Source organism: Equus asinus, chromosome 2 (assembly GCF_041296235.1).
Source record: "Equus asinus isolate D_3611 breed Donkey chromosome 2, EquAss-T2T_v2, whole genome shotgun sequence".
Lineage (NCBI taxonomy): Eukaryota > Metazoa > Chordata > Mammalia > Perissodactyla > Equidae > Equus > Equus asinus.
In genome coordinates this window covers 33,800,750-33,818,083 of record NC_091791.1, presented here as the reverse complement: position 1 = coordinate 33,818,083, position 17,334 = coordinate 33,800,750, and the positions used below count along the sequence as shown (strand labels likewise).

The 17,334-nt window shown below is 46.4% G+C and overlaps 1 protein-coding gene across 50 annotated transcripts in view; it reads right to left on the bottom strand.

Moving 5' to 3' along the window:
- Positions 1–17,334, bottom strand: part of SORBS1 (sorbin and SH3 domain containing 1) — a 219,134-nt gene that overhangs the window by 78,354 nt on the left and 123,446 nt on the right. For 26 of the 50 annotated variants that reach the window (XM_070486370.1, XM_070486391.1, XM_014858439.3 and 23 more), the window contains 4 exons: positions 14,527–14,889; positions 10,693–10,837; positions 6,304–6,333; positions 201–373 (listed from right to left, as the gene is read on the bottom strand). In XM_070486370.1, coding sequence (XP_070342471.1) covers positions 201–373; positions 6,304–6,333; positions 10,693–10,837; positions 14,527–14,889 — 711 coding nt within the window. The remainder of the gene's footprint in view (positions 1–200; positions 374–6,303; positions 6,334–10,692; positions 10,838–14,526; positions 14,890–17,334) is intronic. The other 24 variants (XM_070486497.1, XM_044753556.2, XM_070486526.1 and 21 more) reach the window with 1 other exon arrangement.

The window sequence follows — 17,334 nt, the reverse complement described above, 5'->3', positions numbered from 1 at the left end:
AAGCTTGTGGGGCTCAGGAGGCTGGAGCACAGCTCCTGGAGGCTCTATGGCCCTCAGCAAGCTTGGAGAGCAGACAGTGGTAAGGACCCTCCCCAAGAGGCCTTTATAACCCATGGCGGGGGTCCACATGCACTCAGGGCGTACACTTGTCACTGGCTTAAGAGGAAGCCTAGGAAGGACTTCCAGGTCAGTATTCGTACCCGGAGTGGAATGCCCACTTCATCCATGGAAACATCGCTCAGGTCCTGAGCGCTCTTCACCACTCGCCGACTGTCATCCTTTGCCTTTTTTTCAGTAGCCCTGCCAGGTGAGGTGGCTTTTTCCTGGGTTGGTACCGAGGCCTGCTCTCCCACTCTTCTTTCTGAGACAGGATCTGGAAGTGAAAAACAACCACTAGCTGAAGCTCTTCTGGTGGCCTCAAAGCAAAAACTCCCAAACAAGCCAGCTGGGAGAAAGTGTGTTTGCTAATTCTCAACTGGAACGACTTTCATTCAGAGCAGGGGTCAGCAAACGAGGGCCCAGCCACCTGTTTTTGTAAATAAACTTTTACTGGAAGACAGTCACCCCCATTCATTTATGTATTATTTACGGCTGCTTTCAAGCTACAGTGCAGAGCTGTGTAGCTGTGACAGAAACTGTATGGCCTGTGAAGTCTAAAATATTTACCATTTGGCCCTTTAAAACGTTTGCCGACAGCCTGGTAAGTGCCCTGCAGAGCTATGCACTTGGGCCTCCAAATATCTGAGTGGTTCTGACAGTTCTAGAAATTCAGGGAGCAGGTAAAACCACAAGGAGGTGGCCAAACATTACTTGAAAGTTCTTTTTCCATCTTGGGGAAGTCATTTAACTGTTCTGTGCCTCCATTTTCTCCTCCAAAACTGGGGCTAACAGCTCCATTGGCAAGCTCGCAGTGATGTTGTGAGAGGACCTAACAAGATAACTTATGCCAAAGTGCTCAGAAAGCTGTAAACTGCCAAGTACACATTAGAGTTTATTTGATTCAGGACCCGAGGTTAGAGAGAGCTAATAAACACACTCTGTATGGTCTACAGACGGTAAAATTACTTAGTATAATCTGTTATTCCGAGCCACATCATTTATTTACAGGAAGGCATTTACTAAGCACCTCCCAGATGCTAGGTATTTACATGCCCTGTGGACACAAAGGTGAACCTTTCTGAGCACCAACCTCCAAGGAACTTATGGTCTGGTGGGTAGAAAGAGCAAGAGAGGCAGCAATGAGAATGCAGGGTGACCAGGGCTGACAGAGGAGTCAGCGTCCAACTCAGCTGGCTCAGGGCCGAGCTCTCAGAAGAGGAGTCAGCCAGACAGACAAGAAGTGAAGGGTGCTCCTGGCAGAGGGAACAGCATAAGCAAACGTAAGGGGGCCTTTGAACTACTCTGAGCTTATGATGTGCCAGGTATTGTGTTAAACTCTTCATATATATGATCTCAGTTCATCCTCCCAATAACCTTTTGAGGAAGAAACTATTACCACCCCTCCATTGTTTTTAAACAGTTAAGGGGACCAAATCACAGAGAAGTTAAAGTACCCTAAAGGTCACACAGCCAGCTTACAGTCAAGATGGGATCCGGTCTAGTGTCCACCTGACTCCAGTGGTCCTCTCTGAACCATAGCCTGTCTTGCCTCCCTCAAAAATGGCACCAAGGTTTCAAGCCTGGGAGCCTGGCCTGATCCAAACAGAGAAGTCAGGAAAGGAAACTGGGTTGGGGAAGGCAGGGAGAGATGGCTGCTTCCACGCAGACACAGTAACACTTTGAGAAGACAGCAAGACATTCAGGTGGAAATGCCCTGGAGGCCCCTATAAGAAATATGGGAGTGGGGTCCAGGTGAGAGGCCCTGATGGAGTGCCATTTTGGAGCCATTGGCACAGAAGTGATTGCTGAAGTCAAGGAAATGGAAGAGCTCAGTGGAGAAGGTGAGTGAGAGCAGTCAAGGGCCAAAGTCAGGCACTGAGGAATGTCACAGTTATAGGTTAAAAAGCAAAAAAGGATCCCCCAACTGATGCAGGTGTCATTAGAGGGACAGGAGAGGAGCCAGAGAAGTACAGCGAGGTGTCACCGAAGCCAGAAAAGATGGAATTCCAAGAAGTGGGTGGTTAAACATGTCAAATAAATAAATAACTGCAGCAGAGGAGGAGGCATTAGATTAGGCGAAAGAAGAGTCACAGGACGGCTCTGAGGAAGAAATTTCAGGAAGGCAGTGGGGATAGATGCCAGATTGCAGGGAAAGGGACGAAATGTGTGAGCAGGAAGTGGGGCAGTAAGTAGGGATGGAGGTTGTCAGGGAAGGAAGGAGGTGTCAGATGGCAACCAAAGAGGTCAAAAGATTAAGGGGCAAAAAGGTTTATACCAGGGGGGTCTAAAGTCCTAACAGGGAAGCCCATGAGGTGAGACTGAAGGGGATGGAGACGTGCCCTAGCAATCAGCAAGTGCTCACTACGTGCTCACTGATTGAGGCAAAGGCTCTCATCTAAGAGAAAGGAAAAGGTGCAGAGTGCTGGCTGGACGACCAAACTTTGGCAAAAAGGTGGGACCCAAGGGCACATGCAAAGTTGTGCCAAGGTCAGAGATGTCTGTGTGTGGAGAAGAGGTCGAGGAAGTGGGGAAACACTGATATCAGCATGCTCAGCTTCACGACTTCACAGCCTGCTCAATGGGGCCACTCTGCCTGGATGGCAAACTAACTTCTGAAATGAGGACTCATTCTGGGACCACAGAACGATTTCTCAACATTCTGTAAGACTCAGCTTAGCAAGTACTTCAGAAAACCAGATCCCTGGCAACGTCACCATTGGCTTTAAAGGATGTAAGACAAGACTGGCATCATGGGATGAGTTCTCACGCTCCCAGGAAATTCCAACAGGAGGCCACGGATCTGGCAGGAAGCCTGAAGCTCAGGGGATTTCAAGTTACCAGAGTCTACCCTTAATATGGCTTTGCTGAGCATTCTCCTCCTACCTGGAAAGGCCTTCCCTAAGTGTGCTCAAGAAGCAGCAGGGGACACTGATTGCAAGCTCTGTCCCGCTTTGGAGGCGCTCACGCTCCTCACTTTTTAATGTCATCTCTTAAGAAAAGATTGCAGATATGCCATTCTCAGGGTTTTCAGACCCAGAGAAGTTTTTTAAAAAATGTGTAGGGCAGGTAGCGCTAACAACAATCACTTAACTGCAAAAGTCAAGCTGACAGTCCATGGATTTGTTCCAAAGCTGCCAGGCCTTTTGATCTCCAAAAATTAGTCCTGAGCTATGTTACTTTAGAAGCTTGTGATCATGTGACTCATGACTGAGTGGATTTCAATACACAGAGGGCTGAACTGCAGCCCCTGAAGAAAAAATGTTTCTTTATATAGTGAAGACCCAAAGTGACACCTCTTTGTGCCACACAGGTGACAGGGCCACTCTTTGACATCTGTGTTACAATGAGGGCTTGCTGCTACTTCTCACTGAGCAAATACTGCTCCCTCACACAACATCCTGGAGCGTTTCCTTCTAATCATTTTTTTTTTTTTTTTGAGGAAGATTAGCCCTGAGCTAACTACCGCCAATCTTCCTCTTTTTGCTGAGGAAGACTGGCCCTGAGCTAACATCCATGCCCATCTTCCTCTACTTTATACGTGGGACGCCTACCACAGCATGGTGTTTGCCAAGCAGTGCCATGTCCGCCCCCGGGATTCGAACCAGCAAACCCTGGGCCGCAGAGAAGCAGAACGTGCGAACTTAACCGCTGCGCCACCGGGCCGGCCCCTCCTTCTAATCTTATACTGTGCTTTCAAAAGGAAGGTCCTGGAAAGGGCCCCTAAATAAATGATGCTGCTGACAACCTGACATGGGGCCTCTGTGTTTGTGGGAGGCGGGAAAGCTTCCCTTCCTTTCACACCCAAAACTTTGTGTCGAGGATTATGGCCATGCTTACACTTCTCTCGGGCAAGGGAGGCATGGCCTCTACACCTATGCCAGCCCCTCTGTCCTAGCCCTTATCTTGTTTTCCTGTCTGTCCACCCAAGGGGACCATAAGCTTCATGAGGCCAAACACTATGTGGGTCATGTTCCAGATGAGTCTCCCTGAGCGTGAAGCCCCATGGAGGCTTAGTAAAAATCTGTTAAAGGGAGGGAGGCTGGTGGCCCCCTTCCAAGTCCCATTACCACAGCTGTGATGGGCAAAGCCTCCTTACTCCAGGCACAGGCTGGAGCACCAGCCCAGCCAGCCCTCTCTCCTGCAGGAGCTTCTGAGACAAAATGGTGCTTCTTCTTTTTAAACAAAAACTGACATTTAGTGAGCACTTGCTTTATGTCCTACTCTACCAAACACCATGAGTGGATCTGTCCCAATGTTCAAGGAGGACAGAAGCATTAGGCTTATTTTAGAGCCCAGGAAGTGGCTGGAGCCTGCCAGCTTGGTGGAGAAGCCCTGACACTTACATAGCACTTTCCTGCGTGCAAAGCATACTCCCCTTCCTGTTGCATATGATCCTTACAGCACCTCTTTGAGGAAGGGCAAGGATTACCATCCCCATTTCCCACATGAGGAAACTGGCCCAGAGAGGTGAAGTTACTTACCCAAAGAGAAACAGCTACAGGAGGGAAGAGCCAGACCAAACTCTGGGTCTCCTAACTTGGCTGGGTGCCTTTTTCATCTATTCCACTGCTCCTTTCCAAATCTCAAAGGCAGGAAGGAGCCCACAGGGGCTACCTTTTTTTCAGAGCCACCTTGTTCTCAGCAACCAGGGCTGGGACCAGGGATTGAAGTGGGCTGCAGTGTGGCAGCACCAGGAGAAGGCAGCGAAGGGCACCTTGTTCTCAACCACAGCCTGTCCTGGTCCAAGTCCTGATAAAGCCGAGAGGGTGTGAGAACCTCATGTCCTCCCCATCGGGCTCTCCACGAATCACAAGGACAGCAACAGGATGAAGTAACACAGAAATCATGGAGCAGCTGCTCAGAAAATGGTGGCTTTTGTTATCCACCAGAGCAGAGGTTCTTAACCCTGGAGTTCACGAGTATCTGCAAATCCACCATGTGCATACATTTGCACACCTGTGGCGTTTCTAGAGAATGAACCTACTGCCTTTACTAGATTGTCCAAATGAGTTCATGACCAAAAAAGGTTACAAACCATCACATCACACCATGCTGTTCGAGGGCAGCACGGTTCCCCGACAGAATCCCAGAGCCTGACTCAGTGCCTGACACAAAGTAGGCACTCAGTAAAATGATGAGTGAATTAATGGAGGCTCCTACTGATAACAGCAACTCACGTCTATTAAGCACTCAGTGAGCGCCAATGCTCAGTGCTAAGGTGTATAAGCAGAACCTATGAGGCACTAAGGCAGTCCCCATTTGACAGGTAAGAAAACTCATCTGTAGTTTAGATCATTAGTAACCCGCCTGAGGTTGCACCAATAGTTAAGTGGTAGAACCAAGATTCAAAGCAGAATGGCTAACAAACGCCATAAGGAAATGGCTAAACATTCCCATTCCTGGGTTTCCTCATAATTTTGACCTACAGGTTTGTTCCCTCCCCATCCCAACTTGTCCCAACTCTACACACATTATCAGGGAGTGAGCCTTGATACCTGCTTATATCTGTAGTCACCTCCCACCACTGTTGGTTCTTGATGAAACTTGCTACTCAAAGTGCGGACAGTACAGAAGCAGCATCAGCATCACCGCAGAACTGGTTAGAAGTGCAAATTCTCACCCATGCCCATCAAGTCCCATCTCTGGAACTGTGGCCTGGGAACCTGGGTTCTGACCAGCTCCCCAGGAGATGCTGAGGCCAGCTCAAGCTCAAGAAGCAGGGCTCTCAGAACCTCTTCCAAGCACTGCTGGTCTGGAGGCTCTCACCTGGGTCCATAACCCCACTTACTGGCATTTGAGGTTGCCACTCAAAAAGAAAAGAACTTGCCCACACTTCCCAACCCTGACTTGTCACATCCTGGAAGAGGGAGAGAAGAGAGGCCTGCCACTAACACTTCATCTAAAGCACAACTCTCTGTTCTTTTGATTCAGAATATCGTATTTTTTCTCATCAAGGCACTTATCACAGTTCCAAAGGACACACTTATGAGTTTGGGTCACTTGTCTGGTCTGCCCCCACGAGCGCAAGCTGCAGGGAGGCAGGAATCATCTCTGTTCTCATCATCTTTGCAGTCCAGCAACAAACAGAGTCCCCAACACATCAGAGGAGCTCATAAAGCCGTGCTGATCGAATATCAGGTGGTAACCAGAAGATGGCTGTAAGAGGAACAGGTGTCAATGTGTAAATAAATATTTCTCACCTACCTGAAAGGCTACTGAGTCTTTTCTGCTGTTCTGTGATAAGAGAAAACATACACAGTGTAAGTAAGATTTACACAGACATGGTAAGACCAATAAGTCCCGGCATAACTTGTTAGGGTCCCAAAATCTGCATCCTCACCATCCTCTGGACTCAGATGCTGTATAGTCCAGCTGAATGCAAGGGTATTCACATGGCTCCCGTTATCAAAGTGTAGTGTCTCCTATCCCCCTCCCCCTAGATCCACACCGGGATTCAGGGAACTGTCACTATTTTCTAGTTGCTTACATCTTATCTCAAGAAAGATGATCTGCTCACCGAAAGAGACCCTCCCAATTCCCTGGTTTCAAGTGAGCAGGACCTTATATGACCCCAGTCTTGGTACCTTTTGAGGGAAATATAATTATAATCATAACCATGGCAGCTATGATCTCCTGAGAGCTTGCTAAATGCCAGACATTGTTTTAAGAGCTTTCACGTGTTAACACTTTCAATCTTCAGAACAACTCTGGCAACTAGGTCGGCACTGGCTGCGAGACCTCAGATAAGAGGCACAAACTATCCAAGACGACACTGAACATCAGAGCTGAGTTTAGAACATAGATTCCCCAACTCCTAGTCTATGCTTCTTTCCACCAACTCTAACCACCAGACCCCCACTGTTTCTTTTTTTCTTTTTCTTTTTTCATATTTAAAGATTTTATTTTTCCTTTTTTTCTCCCCAAAGCCCTCCGGCACACAGTTGTACATTTTTAGCTGTGGGTCCCTCTAGTTGTGGCATGCAGGATGCCACCCCAGCATGGCCCAATGAGCAGTGCCATGTCCGCGCCCAGGACTCGAACCGGTGAAGCCCTGGGCCGCCCAAGCGGAGCGCGCAAACCTAACCACTCGGGCAAGGGGCCAGCCCCACCCCCACTGTTTCTTAACATTGAAAGTCTATGAGTTTCTCACCCTCCTGGGCACTCACGAGGAGGGGAGGCCAACATCTCCTTTGGAGAGTTCTGTGTGTACGTGCTAGGGGATAAGCACAAAAATGACCTTTACCTTCCACAGCTGCTAAATATAAAGCAGCCACATAGATAAAAATAGAACACTTGCCAGCTCATGGGTGCTGTCATCATCCCCCTTGGGCACATCCCCAGCCTCCCTCCGAATCAGTGTGGGCAAGAAGTAAACAGAGCAGCACAGGCGCTCACAGCCGGCGGAAGTGGCCCTATCCACCTCTGGCATGTGGACAAGGTGCACACTGGACAACAGAAGCCCAGCAGAGCTCTAGGCTCAGTTCTGCCAGTAACTTGCTGGATGACACCGATCAATCATGTCAACTCTCAGCCTCAGTTTCCTCATCTGTTAGGTCAAAGTGCTCACTGAATCTATGCTTCCCAAACTCTGATCTGGAAGCTGGAGGCAAGGCCTTCCCCAGCAGACAAAAGCAAATTTATTCAACTTAAAAGACTATATTGTTTCCACTTCTGAGGTGTGAAATGGCCTTTCTTCCATAGAATGTCACGTCATACAGATAACAGCAGTTATTTTTCAGGAGTGTTATTTAATAAAGTTAGAAATGAGCAATCCTAGGGTAGTCCCTAGACTGCTGCATGTGACCATGAGATCCAGAAGTCTGGGAACCACCGAGCTCTCGCTCTCCAAAGGGGTCTGTGGACTGGCAGCAGTGACATGCCCTGTAAGTTGCTGAAAAATGCTGACTCTCAGCCCCACCCCTGACCTCCTGAATCTGAGGACTCCCAAGGCTTGATGCACATTAAAGACTGAGAAGCTCTGAGCTCAGGGACTCATGCGCCTTTTCAGTACTGAGAGCTTTCTGATTCAAATCCTCCTTGCCAGACTGATTGTAAGTGATCTTCCCTCAGACACATGTGGATGAAAGTTCAGGAAAGTGTATGCACAACAGTCAAAGCCAGGCCAGATGCACAGGTCCCTCTGATTGTTTGCAGTAGGGGAAGCTGACTTGGAGAGAGAGGGTTATTGTCACACTGTGCCTTGGGACAGTCTAGGCAGGAAAAAAAAGGGAATCTTTTTTAGGATGACTAAACTAGAATTCCAAAAGTGGAGTAAAGTTATCATTCCCTGGGGAGACTCTGCAATAATTAAGCAATCGTTTTTACGGGTACCATCTATGAGGCAAAGCAGGGCGGCCAGGCTGGCTAAATGTCAAAGCAAAGCGAAAAACGCTCGACCTAAAGCCCACTGACAATTAGCAATCCAGGCTGGGCCAGCTGTTGCTTCCATTCTGGACTCTTCCTGCCCCACCTCCTTAGGGAACACATGGTTTGCTCTTTATGGGAAGCTGCTTTTAACTCCAAAAAACTAATGTACTTGTATCCTTTTCTGAAGGATGTGTGATTCAGGCTGCACAATTCTGATTTTTAAGCCCAAGGGCAGGACTTTGACAAAAGAGAAAGGCAAGAACCAAAGGCATTAGGGTAAACAAGAAAAATCCATTTGTTCATGGAAGAAACAAAAAGGAACTACAGGCATTTCTGTGCCCAAAGATGTCTCAGTAGGTGTCATCAGAGGGACACGGTAGAAGCAGCTGACATTACACTTGGCATTTCCCAAAAACCAAGTTGCCTTGGGAATAAATCTCATTTTTAAAGAAACTGCCTTTCTTTCTGGGAACTAACTTGCTTCTGTTTGATTGGATTTTTTTAAAAAGTGAGTCATAAAGAAGTTCATAGAAAATGAAAATTTCACTTTGTCCTGCATTACGGACACTTCCTGGGCAGAGAAAGCCACTGCCAGGATGGGCATGGGCTCTTAGACAGCTCAGTGTGGGAGCTGGGACCCTTTCTATCTTTTGAAGAACCCAGGTTCATGGGTGAAAATCAATATGGGGCCACACATATGAAAAAATAAAACTACTAAAACAACTATTTAAGATTTGAGTGGGAAGACTTTAAGGGAGAAAAAATGTTTCATTCATCTGCTTTTCAAGTTAGAAGCAGGAAATAGAAAACTCCATTTAATATGGAAAACAATTAAAAATAGACTCCAGTCCCATTTTCATCCAAGTTAACAGAGAGGGGGGAGGGGAGGAGAAAAAACTATGAAGCAGGGGAGCAGGGAGTCAAGAAAAGAAAGATTTGATCTGAGCTTTGGGCTCAGAACAAAATAATTTTTTTTTTTAAAGGTATGCTTTTTTGGTGCGGAAGATTGGCCCTGAGGTAACATCTGTTGCCAATGTTCCTCTTTTTTTTTTTTTCCTCCCCAAAGCCCCAGTATGTAGTTGTATATCCTAGTCGTAAGTCATTCTAGTTCTTCTATGTGGGATGCCGCCACTGTATGGACTGATAAGTGGTGTGTAGGTCTGTAACCGGGATCCCAGCCAGTGAACCCCCGGCCTGCCAAAGTAAAGCGCGTGAACTTAACCACTCTGCCACGGAGCCGGCCTCTGAACAAAATAATTAAACTTCCACTGTTCTTTGCAATCCAGACTAAAAAGACCTTTCTACGCTAGGAAACCACACACACAAAAGCTTTACATTTCACACTACAAAGGAGTTTTGTGAAGAGAAAGTTTATTCCCCTACGGAATTCCCAAAAGGAAAACTTGAGATTTAGAATCGTCTTCTGGAATTTTAAAGCAGAAGGGTCAACACATACAATTATTACCTCAAAGCACTTCTGCTTCACTTACAATGCCCCTTCAGAGAAGGAGAAGAACCAACCAGAAGCAGTCAGAGAAACTAAGGAAAACAAACATGAAAATCCTCAGCAGAGCTGTTGGGGGCCACACAGTGTCAGGGGCAAATAGCCGTGTGGTCCTCAAGTCCCCAGAGGGTGTGCTGAGTGACGGCCCAGCGCAGTAACTGCTGGCAAGAATGAAGGCCGGTGAGTCATTCAGAGAAGGTTCAATAACCTCTGTTTTAGAGTACAAAAACATGTTTTCTATTTTAGAAAACTTTCCATACACTGTGTTTTATCTTTTTAATTTTGGCACTCAAAATTCTGCTTTCTAGAAAATTCATGTCAAAGAACTAAATGATTTAGAACTGTACCTAGATTTTCCCAGAAAAGCTCTGATTAAAATTCTTATGGTGAGGAATTAAGGAGCACACACTTTTTCTTTTCTGTCTTCTTTCTTTTTGGAGCTACCATCTGAAGAAAACTGCGGATACTCAAGGTGTGGAACATGCACCTCGCTAGCTTCCTTCTGCGGACACCTGACATCATCCTAAGACAGGGCTTCTGTCTGCCTGCTGTAATCGACTTTGTGGGTTGTGGGAGTGAGTAAACTGGGGCAGAGGGCCTCAGGGAAGGATGGGATTTGTGGAAATTTCCTTGGAATGGCAGAATTCTTGCCCCAGATGTCAAAGAGTAGCTATGCTGATTCCAGTGGGCCGAGGGAGTGGTGCGCTGCGAAGCTCCCTTACCTCGATTGTGTTGCAAGAGCACAATAGTGGGATTGACAATTGTCGTGGAGGGGTAGGCAGATGTTGGCTTGCTAACTGGTGCAAAGGTTTGGGAATCAGTTCCAACATGGGATGAAGAAACTTCATTTAGTAGAGGACTTGAATCCTGAAAAGAAAACAAATGTTGTAACTAACTATAAATACGTGAAACCTAGAGTTAATGCTTTTTAAAAAGAAGAAATTTAAGGCTTTACAAGGACCTTAATTATAAAAAGAAATGGCATCAATGAGACATATCATTAAATCCAGTTAGAAGTTTAATCTGGAATGCTTATGGTCTTTGTTGGTATTAGTAAGGGGAGAGAGGGAAGGTGAATGATACTGAAAGTCTCAGCAACATCATTCATTATTTTCACCTGGTAATAACTGTGGATCAACCTGGTTACTGAAAAAGCAAATTCAAATCAAAGTAGACTAACATGCAAAATTCATGCAATTCCAAATGCGATCCAAGAATGAGAGCTGGTTTAATTGGGAAAAATCAGGAAAGTTTAGTACACTTGTTTAAAGAAACATGAGACAATGTGAGAACAAGAAGCCATGATGTAAGAACAGGGAAGAGCTAAATATTGATACTCTCGGAAAGCTACTCCTATCATCTGCATCACTGAACAACCTCGCTAGCGCTTGCTTCTGAGATGTGGATATTATCCTGTCCTACTGTGACCTCTTTTCACTCCAATATTGAGGGACAAAGATCTATGAAGTAAAACTTGTGAAAATCCCAACTTCAAAAACCTGAAGACTCTGCCAGAAATACCAAAAAAATTATTACTACCAACATTATAATCTGTATGATGGGAATAATGCCAGCCTTCCTAAAGACGTGAAAATAAGACCTCGAAATGTAGTAAGGATATGTAGATAGTTTCCTCTATTATGGCTATAAATTTTACAAAGCCAGAATATCATTCTTAAAGAGTTTGAAGAATAAGACTTTGATAGTTACTCTCCAGATAAAAGTATGATTCAAAGCAATTAGTATGCTCCATCAGGGATCAACTGCTCTGTAAGCACCTGCAGGACAAGGGCTATGCCTCTCTTCCTCCTTTCCCCTTGCACCTGCACAATGCCCTGCAGACAGCAGGCTCAGTAAATGCCACATAAGTGACAGGAGCCATCTACCACCAAAGGTGTTTCTGAACAACTTTTGTAGCAAGAGAACATATGCCCATCAAAAGAGAGGCAGTGACTGTCAGCACCCAGGACAGCTCCTCACACACAGTAGGGGCTTCCTACAAACACTGGCTTGCTCAGTCTGACCTTTCTGAAAGTGCCCTAATGTCGAAGCTGTTATCTATGAGCAGCAGCTCAGGGTGAATAAAACCTTTTCCCAAGACTTGAGAGGCACAATATGATCTTGTACAGAAGTGCCTCATCTCAATTTTTCATTTGTAAAGTGGAAAACAATTACACTTATCCTAATTTACTTCCAAAGTGATGTAATAAAGATAAACGACACATGAGTGAAAACTCTGCCACAGTGCACCCAAGAAATCAGGCATACAGCTCTTTAAAGTAAAAATGCCTAATGTGATGTTTGGATGGAGCATATAAGCATTAGGCACTTCACAAATTTTACTCTGTGGCACAAGTTTTATTTCTGGAACATCACATAAAAAAGGCTATTGACTAAAATAAGCTGGATCAATTAACATGAATTTTCTTCTTCCCTTTTATTCTCAAATTTCTGCCAACGAAGCAGATATCAACTAGTGGCTTGGCCACCATCCACAAGGGATTCTGCTCTTCTTGATAGTTCTCGTGCAGTGGAGAACCCAAGCAGGTTCCTTTGTCACCTCTTACTGTTACCCAAGGCCAAACCAGAAGTTATCAGGTCAAGTGGAGTCTTCCCGGGAAGTCTGTACTACACTGATCAGTCAGGTTTGGGAAATTGAGGACACAGTCCCAACTCATCTGTCCTGGCACACCTGAAACAAACTCAATATGAAAATCCAGATCTACACAAATGATAAAGGATAGGGCATACAACAGAACTAATCACAATGGTACTCTAGCGCACCAAAAATAAGACTCACGTTACCTGCTGCTCCAGAGAAACATTCTGAGCCAAAGGGAAGAATGCCTGTACCCTCCAAAACAACAGCGGCTTCTAAACTCACCTATAAGTTGAGCTGGGGTGAGGGGAGTGCATCAGGGAACAATCTAGCATTTTCCTCCAACAGGGCTGAGTTGCAAAGCTCAAAGCTAGGCTATCCAAGCCCCTGGGCCACATTTGGCCAGGTCTTTACCTAACTGCATTGTGCTGCATCTAGAGATTTGAGAAGAGGTCCCAGCCCAGAATGTAGCTGTTCTCAGCTTTGGTGTGCCTGATATCTGACTATAAATTCTCCTACAAGCCAAAAAACTGTTTCCTTCCTGCTTTCTGCATGACTGGCTTCAGTATTGAGCCATTTGAGGCAATCTTATAAGCATACCTCTTTACGCAAAGGGTTGTCAGTGAATGTTTATTTCCATCAGCCAATTGCATAACCCACCGGATCACTATATCTCAAAATGTGGTCCGCAGACCTTCAGCATCACAATCCCCCAGGATGTGTGTTACCAAGTCTGAGTCCTAGGCCCACTCAGTCAGAAACTCTAGGAGTACAACCCGGAGCTGACAATTTAAATGAGCTTCCCTGCCCCTCAGATGATCCCAGGTACACAAAGCTTGAGCACTGATAACACTACTCAGATAAATCCTCTGAGAGCAGGGGCCATGCCTTGCTCGTGGATGTTCCCACAGAATCTAGCAGGATGCCAAGAACACAGAGAAACTCATGAGTAATTGTTAATTAGCCAGTTACTTATTTTTGAGGAACTCTGGCCGCTATTTGCTCAGGTAAGTCCTCAGCAACGTAGCCAATATTTATTGGGCACTCTTTCTGTGTCAAGCACTATAACAGGACCTTTTACATACTCAGTCCCACTGCACCCCACAGCCCTGGGAAAGATCCATGTGTCCCCATTTTGTGACTCACACTGAGCTTCTTTCAGATTCTCTCAATTCCCAGGGCTCCTAGGAGAGAATAGACTGAGTACTCTGACTCAGCTTTTTCTCTAAATGCACTTGGGCTTTCCCAGCTATGATGGGGACTTATCTCTCACAGGACTGGATCCAAGGTGTCAGGTACTTTAACTTCCCATGACCACTGGGGCCACTGTTTTGCCACAAAGGCCCCTGTGAGCCACCACTCAGGGGCCCCAGCAATTTTCTGCCTTTCGAGGAAACAGTCCTAACATTTGTACAAGGCTTTTATATCCCTTTGTGCAATTAAACTTGACTCTTTTTTTTTTTTTTAACCCAGTCTCTGCCATTGCTGTATTTAAAAGAGAGTCTGTTTACTTGCTAAATCAACAAGAGTGAATCTTTTCCTCCCCTGGAATCCCCCTGCTCCCTACTGAAGAAACTGCTGCTGGCTTTTCCACACAATTCTTTAGCTTTCCTTAGCTCTCAACATTACATTTGCTTGGTCTACAAAGAGTATAACTAACCAAAGGAAAAGCCACAGAGGTTTTCTCTGAAGGAAAACAAAGTTCTTTCAGGAAGGTGTGCATTCCAAACAGGACAGAGAGGAAGAGGGACTTAGACTTGTGAAGAGCCGTGAGAGTCCACAGACACACACGGGAGGCATGCACTCTAGTGGAAGCAAACACGATCCCAGTCATCTCACAAGCACAGTGGCAGCCAACACTTCCCTCAGAACTTAGTACTTCAGTGAGAAAGGGGTTTTTTACTGCTGGGAGCAGACATTCAGGAAAGCCATGAGGAAGGGATTCCAGCAAGCTTACGGTACTTGAAACAGCTCCCGTGAGGTCAGGCTCCGAGACTCTGTGGAGGCCCTCCGGTACTGGAGGGACCAGCGGAGGTGGTGGTGAGAAGGATGGTGGTGTCTGGCTAACGGGGGGGAAGGAGCCAGGAGTGCTGGCTGGCTGGCTGTGGTGGGGCCGCCTCTGCAGACGAGGGGGAATGAAATCATCTAGAGTCGGCAAGGTCAGAGGTGAGCCGGCAGGGGCGGTCGCCGGGACTGGGGGGCCAAGTGGCCCCAGAGATGCTGGAGGTCTGGTAGTGCCTTCTTGCCCTCTGTCAGTATTAACCAGGTAGAGAGGGACAACTATTACCTCAGGCTGGGCTGGGCTGGAGGAAGTGGCATCCTGTAGGAAATAAGGGGGTCATTACGTAAAGGGGTACGGCAGGGAAGAAGGAATTCCATATTTAAACAGTTGAGAGCGGACATGCAATGATGTACTCTGAGAAATATTTAATCGGTGCCCTTTCCTCAGAGTACATGAGACAGTCGGTGCTAGCCAGTTGGCCTGCTGACACTCTATGACACAGAGGGAACTCCATCCAAGTTTACTTTCCATCCATCTATTTTTGAATCCTTTTAACACTTTAGAGAGAGAAAAAGAGAGAATAACAGAACAGGCAGGCAGGCTGTGCTTAGCCCCAAAACCACTTGCAGAGCCTGAAAGCTTGGGAGTAAATACAATTTCTTTGGCACTTTGCTATAAAACAAACACTCCGTACCTCACCATATCATTAGTCTACGGATTCCACACTCTGACATACCTACATGTTTACAGAAAAGAGAGAGAGGGAGACACAGAGAAGATTGTGCTGAGATGTTTAGAGAGAAGAATTCGGGATTCTAGCTGCAGCAGCATTAATAAGGAAAGAGAAGGTAGGGCAGCCCAGAAAATAAATGAGCTACTAGCATGAGTTTCAAAAGAGACGGTGTAGAAGACAGACAAACATTCCTATTTCCTTGCCTTGGCTGGATAACACGGCTGGAAAAGGTAAGGTTCTTTTCTCTTCCGGTTTTCGGGATCAGAGGTAACCTGGGGGCCTAGCACAGGTGGTCTCACTGCGTCTGGGAACGAAGGCCGAGTCCCCAGGGAAGGACTCTCACCATCTTTACGGATGTCAAAGAATAGCTTGGGAGGGTCAGGAGGAGGAACAGAGAGTGGCTTTCCCTTGCCGGCTGTGCGGGAGACAATGCTGGGAGCCGGTGCTCGAGTGGCTGCAGCTTCAGAGGGAGTGCCTTTGGCTGGATCACGTGCAACACAAGAGGAGTTTTCCAATGCCACCAGGCGAATGTTATTGGATAAACAAGGTACATATAAGCTGCTGACCTTTTTTTTCCCAACCACCTCATGACGTGGGTTAGAGCTCACATTCTCACTATAAACTGTCCTGCTGGCTACATAGTGATGCTGAGGTTGGGATGAAGCACCAGGGAATGTGGAACCCAGAAGCGAGGGCCCAGGACGCATCACACCCTTGGGAGCTGATCTGGCTGCCAGAGGGGCAGAGACAGGCCGGGGTCGTGAGGGATTCTGCTGGCTGGGGGTGCCGGGTGGGACATAAGGCTTTGGTGAGCTCCGGTAAAGGGAGTCCTTATAGGGACCACAGATGGCGGGGGGCTGCCATGCAAAGCAGTCCTCTTTAGGGAGAAGTGGGTGTAGGGGAGAGAGAATCTTTAGAATTATTTTCAAGGCACAATATCAAAATGGAAAAAAAGAAAGAGGTGGGAAAATGGAAAGAAGGACGACCATTAGAAATAGCAGTGTAACATGATCTGAAGAAAAAAACAATTCTTGACATGTTTTTAAGCAAATCCTCAGCTTAGACTCCTCATGGAGTCTACATTTCTCTTCGGTGTAAAGCCAAGGACTGTATCATACTCACCTGGGAAGGTAGGACAGACTCTCCCCTACATCCAAGGAGGCTGAGCTCAGCTCAGGAGAGGCCACGTGCTAAGTCAATTTTGATACCAATCCTTGGTAGACCTGCACCCTTTTTAGACCTCCTGACTGAAGAAGGGTGCCCAAGGACCAAATGCCAGTGGAAACAGCCCTAGAGCCACCAATTTTCTCATATCTGCTTTCCTCAAAGATTTTTCTCTTTAAGTTTTCAGCTTTAAAAGTTCACTGAAACTCTTGAATGTCTTTCATTGTCTTCCCTTAGGAAATGGAGAATTGGAGGAATCATCCTTATGCGTGTTTACAGGAGACAGATGTCTTAATTGAATCACTGAGATTTAGCACTCACTTCTATAAGCATAAATTAAAGCTCACCAAGAAGAGAATGCTAAGGACTTAGAATCCACACGTGCTCTTTTCTCAGAGGAAACAATTTAATGGAACTAATTATTAGAAGGAAGACAGGCATGAGATTAAAAACATGTAGTCTCCTATTTTTGATGCACACAGAACAAACGTATCAGGCAATGAAGCACTTGATTGGCCTATCGGCTTGGACTGTGTCTGGTTTGTCAAATTCCAGCCCCTTCCTATTTCCCACCCAGCCCACCACAGGGCACAGAGAATCCTAGAGGGGAGTGATCAGCCTCAGGCTCCTGGCTTAAGCCCAAAGCTCTAGTTCCAGGTTCAGAGCCAGAAAGCTGTAATTCACATCTCATTCCCTCTCCCTCAACAGGGCTCCTAGCTCCTCCTTGAGTCTCAGAGGGGCAGAGGGCAGGAGATGGGGTAAATCTCTAGGCTGATCCTCATTTCAGTGAGAGCCATCTGTCAACCTGTGGCTGAATGGGGAATCAGACCATAAGATGAGGAAAATAAAGTTTATTTTCCTAGTGT